The 16,633-nt window shown below is 46.0% G+C and overlaps 2 protein-coding genes across 2 annotated transcripts; one reads left to right on the forward strand and one right to left on the reverse strand.

The window, feature by feature from the left end:
- Positions 1-1,168: 1,168 nt before the first annotated feature.
- Positions 1,169-9,219, forward strand: LOC117854618 (uncharacterized). The gene is made up of 5 exons (XM_034736846.2): positions 1,169-1,569; positions 1,664-3,990; positions 5,388-7,079; positions 7,917-8,163; positions 8,242-9,219. Exons 2-5 carry the CDS (start codon positions 1,831-1,833, stop codon positions 8,793-8,795), a joined length of 4,653 nt encoding a protein of 1,550 aa, XP_034592737.1. The 5' UTR covers positions 1,169-1,569; positions 1,664-1,830; the 3' UTR covers positions 8,796-9,219.
- Positions 9,220-11,474: 2,255 nt separating this feature from the next.
- LOC117854760 (UDP-glycosyltransferase 75C1) lies at positions 11,475-13,378 on the reverse strand. Its single transcript, XM_034737001.2, has one exon. It carries the CDS (start codon positions 13,228-13,230, stop codon positions 11,761-11,763), a length of 1,470 nt encoding a protein of 489 aa, XP_034592892.1. The 5' UTR covers positions 13,231-13,378; the 3' UTR covers positions 11,475-11,760.
- Positions 13,379-16,633: the final 3,255 nt, after the last annotated feature.

The following is a 16,633-nucleotide window of genomic DNA, read 5'->3' on the forward strand; positions in this document are numbered from 1 at the left end:
TTTTTTCAAAGTTTCATAGATTAGTAAAGATTAGATTCATAGAAACTTTGACTAAAATATTCCATCTAGAAAATAATTGTATAAAGGTGAACAAATCAACTTGTATAAAGATTAGATTCATAGAAATTTTGACTAAAATATTCCATCTACAAAATAATTGTATAAAGGTGAACAAATCAACTTGTATAAAGAAAATTGTTTTTTATAAACAATAAAAATAGAGAAACAAAGAGGATAGAGATGCCGGGTGATGACATTAAAAAATGAGACATTAAAAAATGAGACGTGAAACGAGAGAAATTGATATAGAGTGAGAACATACCATAGATGTTCTGACCCTAATCATCATGCTACACTTTGAGCAGTTAGTTGTGGGGAGAAGTTGTGTTCTAGCAAACACTTTAACATACAAACTTAAAAGAAAACTTTTACTAGACAGATCTACATATTAATGCCTCTCTCAGAATCCAACGAACATAACCCCCCTCACCGCACCCACCCACCCACCCAACTTCCACCCACAAAATAGGAAAAACACAAAATTAAGCATTCAAAGTACAAGAAGCGTGCATATAGTCAAGGGTGATGTTACCTTTTATTAGAAAGTTTTAAATGTGTATTACCATTCAAGGCGGCGACCGAACGATGCCTATTTGTAGTTTTAGATACCATGAATAAAACTTTAAGTGCACCTGCAAACTCTATTCTTGTGATTGTTAATGCACGATCACTGTGACACAAGGGCTTATTCTACCCCAAATTCTATAAATCCCGGCAAAAAATAAAAATGCCTGATTTCCCTCTCTAAATTAATAGAGAGAAGAAAATCCACTGGATACGTGCATCGTAAATCCTTAGAGGTGGGAGGTACCTATAATTTCAGGCCATAGCTTTCTCCCTGAGGAAAAAAAATATAAAGAAAAATGAGGGTTCTCTTCTCATAGAAGAAATTGTAGGAAAAGAACCAACAAGCCTGGCTAATTACAAATCTCCTTTTTTTTTTGGGCAAATCTCCTTTGCAAAGTTTGCTTCGCTCACTGATGCGCGCCTCGAAGCCCGCCCAAACCCCGGAAGCGGCGACCCCTCGTCATCTCCGTCCAATATAGATCGGACGGCACATGTTCCCGCAACTCCCTCCCGCACCCCTCCCCTTCTCTCACTCGCCAGTTAGCTGTACCCCACCATTCCCCGCTTTCAATCGGCAAGAGAAAAAAACAAACCCCGAGAGGAGGAAAAAAAGCTCGAGAAGAGCAAACCCTAGGCTCCTGTGGCGCGGACGAAATCCTAATTCGCCGAGTTGGATCGGACCAGGCAAGGGGCTTTTGCCACAGATCGGCGCTCCCCCGTCCTCGGATTCGATTCGGCAGCTCAATTTGTCGGCGATCCGTGGCTGGATCTTCTCACCGCCCGCCGCCTCTCTCGCCCCCTTTCTCTCGATCCGTCTGCGATACACAAAGCACTCCGCCGCTCATCTACCCTCCGCCGCCCCAGCCGACGCCTCCGGGACCCGGAGGCAAGCTGTCCGTGCCGGTCCGCCGCCGACGCCTGACGCTGACGAAGGCCTCTAAGGTACTTTTTTCCGTCCACAGATCTGCGATTTGCTTTTATTGTTTGGATGGCAAAACGGGTTGATGAGGTGATTGTGGGTACACTGGTTCTGTAGGATTGCAGATGAAAGGATGATTGATACTTTTTCTGTGAACTTGCTTTGGATTCAACTGAACCCCCATGCTCCTCGCCAAGTCCGCCCCTGATCTGGGAGCGGAACTTTACGTATGATGGGAGGAGAAATTCTGGGAAAATCTGCTCTTTTCATCCGTGGGCTCGTGAATGGAATCCAGTGGCGGTGATAAGCCCACCGCAACAGATGCTACTGAGTCGGTGCTGGGTTTAGATGGTGAGGAGACTCTGTCTGAGAGGGAATCTGTTGGTGCACGGCAAGGCCCTGTCTTGCCTAATGGGGGTGGAAAGGAGGCTCCTTCAAGCAGTTCATCTGCGGGGAGTAAGAGGAAGCGGAACAACTTGGGTTCTAATCAAATTGAACTCAATGAGCCAGGAACGCCGAGTTCCAGTTCAGGTGATTCCACATGGAGTATAGATAGTTTGGATGACCGTCACCAACCCTCATTGTCGAGAAATAAGAATAACTACTCTGAGCATTCAGTTACTTCTGCTGGAGTTACAGTGATCAGGCAGCCTCGTGGTGTCTTGAGGTTAAGGAAGCTGCCCCAGAATGTCAGTACTGAGAGTTGGACTGGTGGTCATAGTATTCCACAAGCCAATGGAGTTCCTAGTTCCACCCAACTCTCGAGTAGGAACAAGAGAGGGGAATCAATTGTGCCCAAGGGGAACAGAGTTGGTGGTGATGACCCTGTCAGTTGCTTGAGAACTGAGAATGGTACTTGTGATCATGATACTGGCGCAAAGTTCTGTTCTGAAACTGAATTCTCAGTTGAAAAGCAGTCTCATCTTTCAGGTGAACCCCCTAAAGCTGTTCATGTTGACAAGGATAGCTGTGGCCATGTAAAAGATGATGATGGTGTTAATTTGGAAGAAGATGCTGCCAGGATGCTCTGTTCCCTATCAGATAACAGATGTGCAGGATCACCAAGGAAGAAAATGAAATCACCGGATGGGTCATCAAAGAGACATTTTCCTCAGAATTCAAATCATTTCAAGAATTCATACAAAAAGATCAAGGATGTACCTGGTCCAGCTAGGTTGCTGAGGAAGCGTGATGATAAAGTTCCATTCAGGAAGCGCCGTCCACGGCGGCATTTTTATGAAGTCAGCCCTCGCGATGTGGATCCATTTTGCATTGTAAAAGAGAGGATCAGGGTTTTTTGGCCTCTTGATGAGACTTGGTACTTTGGCCTGGTCAAGGAATATGATCCGGTTAGAAAGTTACATCATGTAAGGTATGATGATAAGGATGAAGAATGGATCAATCTTCAAAACGAGAGGATTAAGCTTCTTTTTTTGCCTGCTGAAGCTCGTAATAGATCTAAATGCAACAATTCAAGGTCAGCGTTTAAACCGAAGTATGAACAGGGTGACCGAGAAGACATGGATGGAAGCAATACAGAGAGTTCTGAGTCTGGTCCCATCAGCTCATGGTTGGCACAACCAAACGAAGCAAAATCTGCTACACTCAGTAACATCAGCAAGCAAGATCACGCTCATTCTGATATTCCAATTTTATTTGACCAAAAGCAGTGCCACAGTTCTGGTGCCAAGCATGATGGGCTGTTGCCTAATGATCCTATACCAGGTAGAGCACCTGCAAATGGTGGTGCAGAAGTTCTCAATGATAGGATCACACCTGTGGACAGGAGATTTCGCTTTGTTTATTCTAGGAGGCGATTTTGCAGAAAAAAGAATGGATTTCTCAACACTTCAGAACAGAATTCTAATTCCCAAAGAAGTGCAAGTCCTGCTATGGTTCTTGCTACACTTCCTTGTGTGCAATCTGGTAGTGAAACTGGTGCTTCAGTGACATATGTCATACTGTTATTGAGCCTCCCATTGAAACCTGTTTATAAATTGATTCGTGAAGCCTGTTGTGTTTGGGTTTCCAATGCCCTCTTTCTCCTTCAGCATGGTACACTGGTTGCCTTGTGGCCTGTTGTTCAGCTGGACATACTTCTTGTCGATAATGTTTTAGGCTTGAGGCATATCCTTCTTGAGACATGCTTGAGATCAGCAGTATCTCTTTTTTGTTTACTTGTTGGAAGCTTCAAGCGGTGTCCTAGGCAGAGAACTACCAAGGCATCGACAATGCCATGCACCTCGATCAAATTTCAGATATCTGGTGTGCATGGTAGACGCCAAGTAGTGTTTATGCTATTCAGCTTCGTTGGGGTAGAGAAATCAAAATGGGAACACCTGCAAGGAAAGCTGCAATACCAGTGTTCAAAAAGGGAGTTCTCTAAAGGTTGCACAAATGACGTTGTTCATAGAGGCCTTTCTTCAATTGATCCTTTCTCGAAGGTACCATTCCTGCTTTTCCGGTTAAATTTTGAGTGATGTTTGCACTGACTATCTTAATTGCATTCCCAAAAGAATGTAAACAGCCTTGCATGCTTGGTGTGCAGCAGGAACCCAACACCCCCCTTCCCCCCCGGGGGACGTTGAGGCTTAGTTCTGGTTGCAAAACTTGTTCTGATGTTTTCTTTTAGAATAGCATTAAAATGGCTTCATCTTTTTGGATGCACTCCTAGAATTTATGTGAGGTTATCCATAATCAGTTTCTGGTTATCCGAGGAAGTTGAACTGCTACCTGGCCAAGTGATGGACTGTCATCCTTTCTCTTACTTTGTATATGACTATGCTATATACTTGTTCAACTCTTTTTCCTTGAATAGCTAGGCTGCTAACATTGTTTAGATTCTGCAAAAATGTAGCTTTGTCGATCTGTTATGTTACGATTCAATTGAATCTGTATAATTGCCCATGTAATTTACATTAATACTCCAGGGCACTGGAATTGCATAATGTGCATTGGTTCTGTTTAGTCACCATAATTGAAACATGTGTGTTTTTTGTTTCCTACTCATGTCAATGATTTATTGATTTAGTATTGTTGTTAGTTTGTTATGTGGGTCCCTCTATATTATCTGTTGGAGTATGTGTGTATTATGGCCCAATAAGGCCCATGTATGACTGCTATATAGCTACCCACTAGGGTTAGCCCAAGAGATAAGATTTACCCTCTAATATTATCCTTCTGTATTAAAGGGGTGTTTGGTTTCAGGGACTAAAGTTTAGTCCCTGTCACATCGAATGTTTATATACTAATTAGGAGTATTAAATATAGGTTAATTATAAAACCAATTGCATAAATGAAGGCTAATTCGCCAGACGATAAGCCTATTAATCCATGATTAGTACATATTTACTGTAGCATCACATGGTCAAATCATGGACTAATTAGGCTTAATAGATTCCTCTCGCGAATTAGCCTTCATTTATGCAATTGGTTTTGTAATTAACCTATATTTAATACTCCTAATTAGTATCTAAACATTCGATGTGACAGGGACTAAACTTTAGTCCTTGGAACCAAACACCCCCTAATTATAGCCTCCATCTTGTTATTTCTTGTGAAGTTATTCATGCCTCAGTAATTCTTCAACACCTTATGTTGTGCTGGTGCCTACGCCTCCTGTGATTCATATATGAATGTGAATTGCTGTTACTCAATGGAAATACACATTTAACTGCTGTTTATTTAGTGATCTACTCCTTTCTGAGCAATCCATTATTTTGTCATTGATCTTCTACACCTAGTTTTTAACATTATCTAATTCATTGCTAAAAACATTGTGCTAAAGTTCTATATTTGTAGAAAATCAACTGAGCATTGTTCAATCTTTTCTGTTAAACAGGATTTTGATGTTCAGGAGGCTGACTTTCTTCCAGAATCAAATTATTCAGATACTGAACCTGTCATTTATTGTCTTGACGAGCAGTGTAAATTTGCTCGCAATGTTCTGGACGTGACAACTGCACCTTCACTACTGCTTTGCCACCACTTGAAATCGTTAACTGAAATCAATTCGATTAATGGTTCGCAACAATCCATTTCATTTGCTTTGGATGAGAATCAGCAGCTTTTGGTAACGGAACGTTCATCTGGTACAGTTCGTCCTGTGCCTCCTAGAGTTTGTTCACTTAATCTCAGTTCATCACCTGATAGTCCATTGGATATGGCTTCTGCTAGTTGTACAGACCAAACTCGCTCAACTAGTAGGGAATTCAAGACTGCTGAAAGCACTGTAAGCCCAGAATGTAATGGTGGCAATACTGGTGATGCAAACATAATGCGCAGAAAGTTTCTAGATCAAAATGGGCCTTATCTTGATGCTGATAAACCATGTTCCTACAATCTTAATGTTATTTGCTCTCCACAGAAGTCTTCAGAGAGGCATCTTTCCATCAATATTCCTCAAGATAAGGTGATTGATGCACCGAATGACAAACCTCTTAACAAAGATGAAAAAGACAAGCAACCAGTATCTAACTTGGTCCAGGAATTGAATGAACATCCAATTGGTCGTGCTACACCAACTGCCCCCAGGACTACCTATCATCGGAACCGGTTTACATCTATATCACGCACTTTTGGAGATGGTTCAAAATTACTGCCAGAAGACCTCATGGTGACTGGCTTTGCTGGTGGTTCTAAGAAGCCACGAAGTCAGGTTTCATACTCAATTTCTCCTAGAAGTGAGGAATTTGGCATAAAAAACAAAGGCCATTTTCGCAAGATACAGTCTCATAGCAGTGCTAAGATAAATGATGCAAAGAAACTTCCTGATAGTTCTAGAAGTGGGCATAGCAGTCCGGAGTCATTGACTTGCGTTGCAAATGTTCTGGTTACAGTGGGTGATAGGGGTTGGAGGGAGTATGATACCCAGATCACAATGGACTCCGATGGTCAGAGTGAACGGAGGATATGTGTGAAGCTTGCAGAAGGAAAGAAGTATGCTCACAAGGTCTGTCAAGTTTTGCAGCCTGGGGCCACAAACCGTTATACACATGCTATGATGTGGAAAGGTGGGGCTGAATGGTGCCTAGAATTTCCTGACAGAAGCCAGTGGTTGGTTTTCAAGCAAATGCATGACGAATGTTATAGCCATAACATCAGAGCTGCGTCTGTGAGAAACATTCCAATCCCTGGTGTCTGCTTGGTTGAAGTCCCTGATGATAATGATGTTGTATCCTTTGTGCGATCTGAAGATTATCTTGGCCACATTGGAACAGATGTTGAAATTGCTCTTGATGAATCCCGTGTGGTGTATGACATGGACAGTGATGATGAAGAGTGGATATCAAGTTGGAGGAAATTCTTAGTTGGAGATGACATCACTGCACATGAATTGGCAGAAGATTTGTTTGAGAGGGTTATGGACAAATTAGAGAAGTTTGCATATAGCCACAACTGCAATGAGCTCAGCACTGATCAGATGAAGGAAATGGATATTGATAATGTACCACTGGACATTATTGAAGTGATACATGCATATTGGCAAGATAAGAGGCAGAAAAAAGGAATGCCGCTTATTCGACATTTTCAGGTGAGCATATATTTTAGCTTTTTATTTATTTTTGGCATGTTGTCTTGAGATTGTTGTTGTTTTTAGTGATTCTTTGATTTGTGTAATACAGAAACCAGGTGAACATTAGATATTTGTTACCTTGCTCTGTTATTATGTCTCATGTAATGTTTAGTAAACGGTCTGGGCTTCTTCATGGTCCTAGCTTCAACTAGATATAGGTAGCTGCATTACACTTACAAGCGGTCTGGACATATTTATTTATATACTAGAAAGCAGGTGAACATTGGGTAATGGTTATCTAGCTCCTTTATTATGTTTCATGTAATGTTGTACTGAAGTGTGCAAAAGTTTTTCCCTTGCATCTCGGTCACTTTTACAGCAAGCATTGACCCGCGTCCACTGGCAAAGAGTTGGTAGCAGCTTTGAGATCTTTTGAGCCGGTAGAATTGACATTATTTTGCAAACAATTTTTTACTTTCTTTGTTCTCAGCTTTGATACTTTCAATCAAGTGAAGTAAAGCACCATACTGTGAGTGGAAACGGTTTTGAAGCTATTTACATTTGGTTGCAAATCCATTGTGCTCCTGAGTATTGTTCTGATCAGTTTTAGAACTGGATCCTCCTGGGATCTTTTAGTTGCTTATTCGTTGTATAGCTAGATATGAAATCCTTCTTTTCGAATGCAGTTGTAAATAGTGGCATTAAAGCAAATTGTTTGGTAATTGTTAGTTTTCTTCTTATTTATCTATGGTCACGACATCTTTCATACCAAACAGATCACTATGGTCCACCAAAATAATGGCTGAGAAATGGGTACATACTTATTCTAACTTTTACATCATTTTCATTTTTCAGTCTGCTATGTGGAAGATCTACGAGCAGCAGCTACATGAATGGGAATCGACTGTATACAGAATGCAGGGTTCATCAAATGGGTACCAAGAAAAGAAATTGCCTCCCAAACCAGCATTGTTTGCCTTCTGTTTGAAGCCTCGCGGACTCCATGTACCATACAAGGGGCCGAAGCAGCGTTCTCATAAGAAGCTTATGTCCACAGGCTGCCATAGCTTTTCGAGAGAGCACGAGGGCTTTTACCGACAAGGTACTCTTCCTTAATGGCTACCAATCTAATGATTGTTTTGCATTTTCCTGTTTGCTAATGTGTATTCCTTTTGTCCAGTATCAGGCAGGAAATACAATGAATACATTGGGGATGGGAGGATATGTGAACCATACGACAGTGGTTCTCTTTATTCCCCAACAGGGTATTCTCCCAGGTTCTCTACAAGAACAGATTCCCCTCGGGCGTTCGATGCCTCGGAAAGAAGCTCTACACCAAGATTTTTCAGGACTAATAGTGTGAAAAGGAGTGCAAGCTTTGCATTCTCTGATGATCACCAGCCATCACCTTCCTTCCGCCATCAGAAAGTAAAGCGAGGTGTGGCTGACCACTGGAACACTGTCATTCATGAATGGCAGAACTCGAAGCACCTCTTCCCAGGCTCATCCCGTGTTGATATTGAGGAGCTCAAGCTGCGTGATGCCGCGGGTGCAGCGCAGCATGCAGCTGCCATGGCGAAGCTCAAGAGGGAAAAGGCTCATTGCCTGATGCGCAAGGCTGATCTTGCCCTCCATAAGGCCACGGTGGCACTCATGATTGCTGATGCGATTAAATCCTCCAGCAGGGATACCTTCCGGGATGGTAGAAGGGATTTGAGGGATGAGGAACGCTGACATCTTTTCTTCTCCTTTTTGCCACGAGCCCCTGGTGCATACATGCAACTTGAGCTCGCTGGATCTTTCGCTGACGAAAGGAGCTTGTTTGCTCCAGTCGATCTAGTCAGTAGATAGCATCCCCCTCCTCTCTTTTTCCTCCATTGCATCTCCTGTACATAAGTTTTTATTGTTCCTTTTCTCCTCCTTATTTAGACCTTCCGGTTAACATGTTGCCCGGTGAAGAATGGGCCAGAATGGTAGGTCAGCTATCTGTTGGTACAATCTGGCATGTTGTCCGCATAGTGGCTATGTTGTCTCATGGTTGAGTCACTCCGTAGAATGTGACTGTTTGGGTATTTTGGGGCTTCTAGCCGCTATCATACAAAAACAATGGAAAGATGAATGAAAGGCACAGTACAGGGTGTAGTGCCTCTGAAACTGACATGTGGTCCATCTGGCGTGTGTACATGTTCTGCCTTTCTGTTTCTTTCTTTCATGGATGCTCCAAGCTAGAATTCACTTAATAGTGATGTGAACGAGGACACGAACACGAAAATCATACCACATGTTGCCTTTTTGCTATCTCAATACAGAATAAGGTAATACTGTGCCCAATCTACGTACGGCACCAATGAATTTAAGGAAAAGCCACGTCCATGTGTGGCTTCAAAACGGATTCTAACCTTGTCTACTATGTCCGTGAGTGCGTGGCTTGTGAAGAAGTGATACTGCACGCCACACAAAGGCCATGGGCTCGGGTCTACTTGTGATCCTTAACCTAAGAGGAACGAGGACGTTGTTTGTTGGGGAAGGGGGAGGGACAGTCGGTTTTCCGTCTTTAAATATATGATATTTGAGATAAAATAGTTCATCTTGAAATAATTAGCATGTTCTAAATGTTATATTTTAAAACTAATAGATAATACACATATTGTAAGCTTTAATGATGGCATGTGGTGAAAAATGTGAGGGCATGGAGGGAAAAGGTGAGGTTAGGGTTCAAAAAGTTCGTGGTACTTCGTAGAGATAGGTTTTGCATGCATCAATTCATAGGAATGCATGTACGGCGTTTCGTGAAAAAAAAAGGTTTAGCTAAGTAATTTTCATTCATTTGATAAACAAAAGGAGCTCAATACTTGCTAATTCAACAACCCCTCAACCAAAACAAGAAATTATTCCCACATTCACCCTCCTTTTTCCCCCATTACCATGAACTTATTATCACAACTTCGCGAGCTTGAGTTCGTCCAGTTGCCTGTCGGTTTTCATAACCCTACCGTGCAAATTTTTTTTTTGACAGGACCTACCGTGCAAGCTTGCATTAGGACATGCTTTTGAAGTACGATAAGAACTTACGATAGTTTCTTATCCGTTACTTGCCATATAAGACCTTTTTTTTCCGAAACGGAAGTGTGTCGAGCAACACAGACCAGATAGTTATATCTCTCTAGTCTCTACCGAAGAAAAAGTAGTGAATTGCTGATTACTAGAGCATAGAATAGTTCCGGTTTAGCGATAAGCCGAGTGTCAAATTCAAGCTTGGTAGATCTCTCTGGGCCAGAGCAATCCGCAAAAATGTGTCTCATTCGTTTGGTCTCTAGCCTCGCCTAGAACGAGCCAAGAAAATGACAGCATAATAGGCAATAGTCTTGACTCTCGAGTGACCTGAGTACAGTCTACTAGTCTATTACAGTTACAGCAGCTGGTTTATCTCAAACAAAAATGTTCTTATCAAGTGAGACTTAGACTACTATAGTGCTCCATTATTCAGATAAGCAGACAATTCACCTTGAAAAAGCGAATATTGCGGATACCGAATCTTGGGCGGAACATCACTCAGGTCATTTTCTTCTAAGTTCTGATATCCTTTTTTAAAAAATAAATAAATAAATAAAACCGTGCAGCTGATTATTCATTCATTTTTAAGAATGAGTAGCTGAGACAAGATATACTAACTTCCGTTTTAGAATAGTTGGCAAACTTTGAGTTCTTTATTCAATGTTTGACCATTCATATTTTATGCAAATTGTTATATATATATATATAAATATCTTGAAACATATTACATGCTTCAACAAGTACTTTCAATTATAGATCTACTAGTAACACTTTTCTTTGCTTTACTTAACTAAATATTTGGACAAATATTGCTAGTCAAAACCTGACAAATAAAAAAAAATCAAAGTTGTCAATTAGTATTTTTGAGACAGATGTCTGTAGTACACAACAAACCTATAAGATGTGTAGTTTGTTTGTAGGACTTGACCTAGGGGCTACTGAGGTGAGTGCGATACAATTGAACTGGCCACTCTGGTGCTGGCGTGTTCTTTGCTGCGACAGCTAAACCTTCCTGCAACGTTAGTAGACTTTGCAGAAAACTTCTACGGAAATTTTGTAGAAAATTTCAAAGGATGAGAACCAATTTCCATAGTAAGGTGAGATAAGATCTCTGCGTACCAAATGGGATCTTAATGGTTTACTCTGCGAGTGCCACATGACTTGTTGGTATACCACATTTCAGCCCAAAGTTGTGGGATGCTCTTTGCTGTGTGACATCAACTGCATAATGTCACCGGCATGCATATATAGGGTACATGGCTGACCAGTGAAACATCAGTCAATCACTTACTTCAACGAACATATACAATGGCGGTTTGACTTCTTAGGGGAGCCAATAGTATTAAAAATTTCAAAATCTAGTCAAAATTTGATTTATTTAGTGCAAAATTGCAATGCTTGGGGGAGGAAATATGACACCAACTTCAAATGTCATTTTACGTGTGTCCGTAAAATCCATGAAGAGCACACCGTGCCGATTTTGATGTTTCCCAAGTAGCAGTAACAAGCCTAGCTTACTTTAATCGGAACCAGATCCAAACAACAATAATGCAAGTATTAAGTGCCGTGTACTATGTTCTTGTTGAGTTCATCCTAGTATCGACATAGAGCAATGCATCGACGCGATCGAGAGCGAGACATCAGCCTAGTTGCCGCCGGCGGTGAGTTGCTTCCCGACGAACTCCCTGAGGTTCCTCTCCGACGAGCCGCCCTCCGCCGCCGCGGCGCGCGCCTTCTCCCTCCACAAGACGGCCTTGGCTTGCACCATCTCGGACGCCGCGAAGTCGAGGCACCTCCGCAGCTCGCCGGCCTCCAGCACGCCGTCCTTGTCGCTGACGGCGGCCCTGACCCCGGTGCCCAGCCTCTCCAGCAGCCACGCGTTGGTGCCCTGGTCCGTCCACTGGGGCACCCCGACGGCGGGCACTCCGCACGCCACGCTCTCCAGCGTCGAGTTCCAGCCGCAGTGCGTGACGAAGCACCCCACCGCCGGGTGCAAGAGCACCCGCACCTGGTCGCACCACTCCACCACCATGCCGCGCTCGCCGCCGAGCGACGCGGCGTCCACATCGGCGGCGCCGCCGCGGTTGTCCGCCCGCAGCACCCACAGGAACGGCCGGCCGCTCTCCCACATGCCGCGCGCCACCTCCTCGATCTGCCGCGTGCTCATCATCGACAGGCTCCCGAAGGAGATGTACACCACCGAGCCTGGAGCCTGCGCGTCCAGCCACTCGAGGTAGCCCTCGTCCTGCTTGAACAGGTCGTTGCCGCCGCCGCTCTTGGCACCGGCCGCCGCCGTCGCGCCGTCGAGGAAGCAGAGCACGGGGCCGACGGGGACGATGTCGACGCCGTGCTCCCGCAGCGACGCCACCGCCTCGGGCTCCATGGCGTCGAACGTGTTGGCGAGCACGCTGGGGCTGTCCTCGCGGCCGAGCATGTCGACGAGCTCGCGGAACATGTCGGCGACGAACGCGTACGGGTCGTTCTCGGAGGTGGCGGTGATGAACGACGGCAGGTCGCGGATGCGGAGCGGCGGGAGGCCCGGGAGGCTGACGGCGGCCGAGGGGTCGCCGCCCGCGGCGGCGATGGCCTTGTCGACGCCGTCGGTGCCGCGGAAGAAGTGGAGGTAGGCGGCGAGCACGGTGGCCGGCTGGATCCAGTAGAGCGCGGCGGGGACGCCGTGGCCGCGCGCGACGTTGGCGACCCACGACAGGAGGAGCGTGTAGACGACGAGCGTGACGGGGCGGCCCGCATCGCGGAGGCGGGCGATGACGGCGGAGAGCGTGCGGGAGCCCACGAGCTTGACCTGGGACAGGTAGTGCGTGTGGTCGTGCACGGCGCGGTCGAAGCCGGCGTCGTAGCCGTCGGAGTAGGGCACGTGCCACACCCCCGCGGCGTCGCGGTGGCCCTCCGCCGCCGCGTCGTCGTCCTCGCCCGGGAACATCTTGCGGAACGCGGACACGGCCGTGGAAACGGTGACCCGCGCCCCCGTGGCGCGCAGCAGGCGGCGCGCGAGGTGGCGCACCGGGTTGATGTGACCCTGCGCCGGGTAGGTCACCACCAGGAAGTGCGGCTCCGCCTCCGCCGCAGCCCGGAGCTCCTCCACCATGGCCGGCATTGTTCGCAGCGCAGATGCGAGTCAAGGAACGCACACGACAAGCTGTTGCTGGAGCTGGAAGCTAGCGAGCGATGCTGATAGGCTGCTGGCTGTGGCAAACGAGAGTGAACGAGAGCTATGGCCTATGAGTGTTGTGTTCGTGGAGAGAAGTGGTCCATTTATACGTGGGGAGGGGACGCCGGTGACGCAAGCGGTGAGGGGAGCAGCGCCGGACCCACCGCAGGGCCGTGTGGTCAGCAGTAAACGCGGCCGGCCGTCGTCGGCACAGCCTTGCTGGCATAGTGGCATGTGTGGCGCCCGCCTGCCTGGCGCAAGATGCCGAGACATCCGTTGCTACAGCGCCAGACCAAGCGCAAACGGTTGGGTTGGATCCCGGAGCCGGCCACGGACCACCTGCAAAGTACGCGCCGTCTCGGGAGGGCTGAGCTGTCGATAGACGATAGCCCTGTGGCGATGAAGCCTGCAGACCTGCAGTAGCGTAACGTCCTGGCCCTGAGAGAGAGCTGGTTACGGGGCACCGGGGGAAAGTGTTTGTGTTGGCCTTTGCCTTTCTGTTTTGTCTTAGATGCATGCATGCAGCTGAGGGTTCTGAGACTCTAACTGTTCTTGTGTTGTATTAAACACATCAAATTCTTTCGTAGATGAATGGAGGATACGAGTACCATTACTGATACGTATGTCCAAATTTAGCATATTTGCCATTACAAAGGTTACTTTTGGAGACGCCACTACCGGAAACAGGAAGTTTGCTGAGTGCCCCAGGCACTCGGTGAAGGCCAAAAACACTCGGGAAAGAGTTTGCCGAGTGTAACACTCGACGAACTGGACTCAGCGAACTTTCCCTCGGCAAACAGTGGATTTGTCGAGTGTCAAACATCGGGCACTCGGCAAACGCTTTGCCGAGTGTCAAAAAACACTCGGCAAAACAAAACACTCGGCAAAAATGCGTTGACGGACTGTCACGGTAACGATGCTTTTGCCGAGTGCCAGACGGAAGAACACTCGGCAAAGGTTGACGTTTTGCCGAGTGCCTCCGTCCCGACACTCGGCGAAGAGTCTAAATGTTGCCGAGTGCTGTTTCACAAACACTCCATGAAAATTCAAAATGTTGCCGAGTGTCGTGCCCATGACAGTCGGCGAACTTTTAGTGTTTACCGAGTGTCGACTTCGTTGCACTTGGCAAAGAAGATGCTTCCGCCAGCTTTTTATGGCGCCTTTGCCGAGTGTTGTGTCGATACACTCAGCAAAGTAGTCACAGATTAACAGAAACTGGCCTTAACACTCGGCAAAGTGTCCTCCCGCCTCCTGTTAAACAGATTCGTTACATATAAAGGACCCCTCTCAAAAAACAACCACAGAAGCATCACAGGCATATAGATTGCATCACAAGCATCACAAGCACACAAATAACATTCAGAAGTACATATATATGTTCTAGTCTAAACAAGTAATTCACAAATTTGCTTAACACAATAGCCGTTCAAACAAGTCACTGAGGAGGATGTGTAGGTAGCCACTGCCCCCAAGATGATTCTGCATTGGATGCCGCTGATTGATTCTGCACAAAAGTTAAAGAGATTGCATTAGTCACTTTTCTAGTGTCAGTTTCTAGTGCCTGTAGTTTCTAGTTTAATTCTAGATTGATTGTGAGGTTGAGAGCGACTCACAGGAGTAGCTGCAGGAGGTGGAGGTAGCGGGAATAGGTTCGGTGGCATAGGTGGTGGAGTTTGACCTAAACTCTGAAAAACACTCTGCATGTCAACATCGACTCCGTCCTCTACCTTTCTATCTGCCGATCCGCCTCGATCCTCGCCTCTATGTCCTCCCGTTGCTTCCGTTCTACTTCCACCTGGGCCTACAATATTTCATCCCAATGTCTTATTGCAAAGCAAAAGGTACGTAAAAATCAACGAAAGATGAAACAAACAGAAATAACCTGCAAAGCCTGCATCTGTAACTGTGCAGTGGTCGGCCGTGCCCGTATCGCGGGGCTAGAGTCCGTGCTCCTTGCTCGGATCTGGGAGAGATTGGGAGTACTGGCAGTGTCGATCATGCTATCTACAATCCAATACCAGCCATGCTTCTTGCCTCCTTCCACCCTCATCACAATTTCTGCATCAATATCCTGAGAGCTCGGATCAAACTCTGGCCCATGAACCTCCCTTGCCATTGATGTGTACTCGGTGATGTGACTGTGGATGCTTGGATGGCTGTACGCCTCGGGCAGGTCCTCCGGGTTGAAGTCAATGTCGGTGGTCGCCTTGCCCTTTTTGGACATAACCCATGCCTTGAACCGGGAGCACTCCTGGCCATCATGTGATGACGTTTGCGGCAAAAATGCAAAAGGATTAGAAAGTATGCAATATTGAATGTGAGAATAAAGAAATGAATTCGCGTACCTATTTTTCCTTGTATTCATCAAGGCTCAGGTTGCCTTGATAGTGTGATGCATATGGCATCTGCAGACGCCGCTCTTGGCAAGCAAGGTGGTTCTCCAACCACCCGGGCTGCAACCACACCTCCACCATTTGTTCGCAGCACCGGGTATAGGCTCGGCACCACCACGGAGGCACCTACATCATCAAGTGTGTGACATATAACAAAAGAAATTAAGCGTAATTAATCTCAGAAATAGTAAATATTAACTTTCTGTACGTACCGCCATGAATTCTTCCTTGGTCAGGTTCATTGTCCTTGCCTCTTCTTTTTTAACCTTCATCCTTCTGAATTCAGCATAGAAGTCAATGATGGCCTGAACCCGTGCCTCGTAGTGCATGCCCTTACGAGCTTCTTGGTGGCTTGTTCAGCGACGGAGGCCGCTCTAGCCTCGAATCCCTCCTGGCATCTATAAAAGTTCTGCGTATAGACACGTTGCATACAATTATTATTTCAAGAATGTCCAGCGAAGTTGATGTATTAACCAATGTAGTGCTGCGAATACTTACCCACAGCTCGGCCTTCACCCGCTCCGCCTTGTTCGCGAATGTCCTGTGGTCACGATCACCGACGTTGGCGGCGACGACGTAGTGGTCCCACGTGTAGGCCGGCTCCTCCTGTCTGGCAAAGACCACTAGACCAGGGAAGTCTAGCCTACACAAAAGACCAAGGATGCCGTTGACCTTGCGGTTGTGGCTACCCCCATTGAGCTTAATCCAACTCCTGCACAAGTGATTAATATAAATTATTAGTTTCTATTGTAATTTTCAACATATCAAAAGTACTGAGAATATGTAAAGGAACTTACTTTGCCCCAGTGGGTTGAATCAGTGGGTGTCTATGAAGAGGGATCGGTCGCCTTGGGAGGGACAAGGGACCTCGCAACCAGATCTTGGACTGCGAATCCCCTGCCTCCTCCCCTTCCTCCCTCTCCTGCTCCTTCTCCTACTCCTGCTCCTACTCCTGC

The sequence above is a fragment of the Setaria viridis genome, chromosome 5 (genome assembly GCF_005286985.2).
Source record: "Setaria viridis chromosome 5, Setaria_viridis_v4.0, whole genome shotgun sequence".
In the NCBI taxonomy this organism is placed as follows: domain Eukaryota; kingdom Viridiplantae; phylum Streptophyta; class Magnoliopsida; order Poales; family Poaceae; genus Setaria; species Setaria viridis.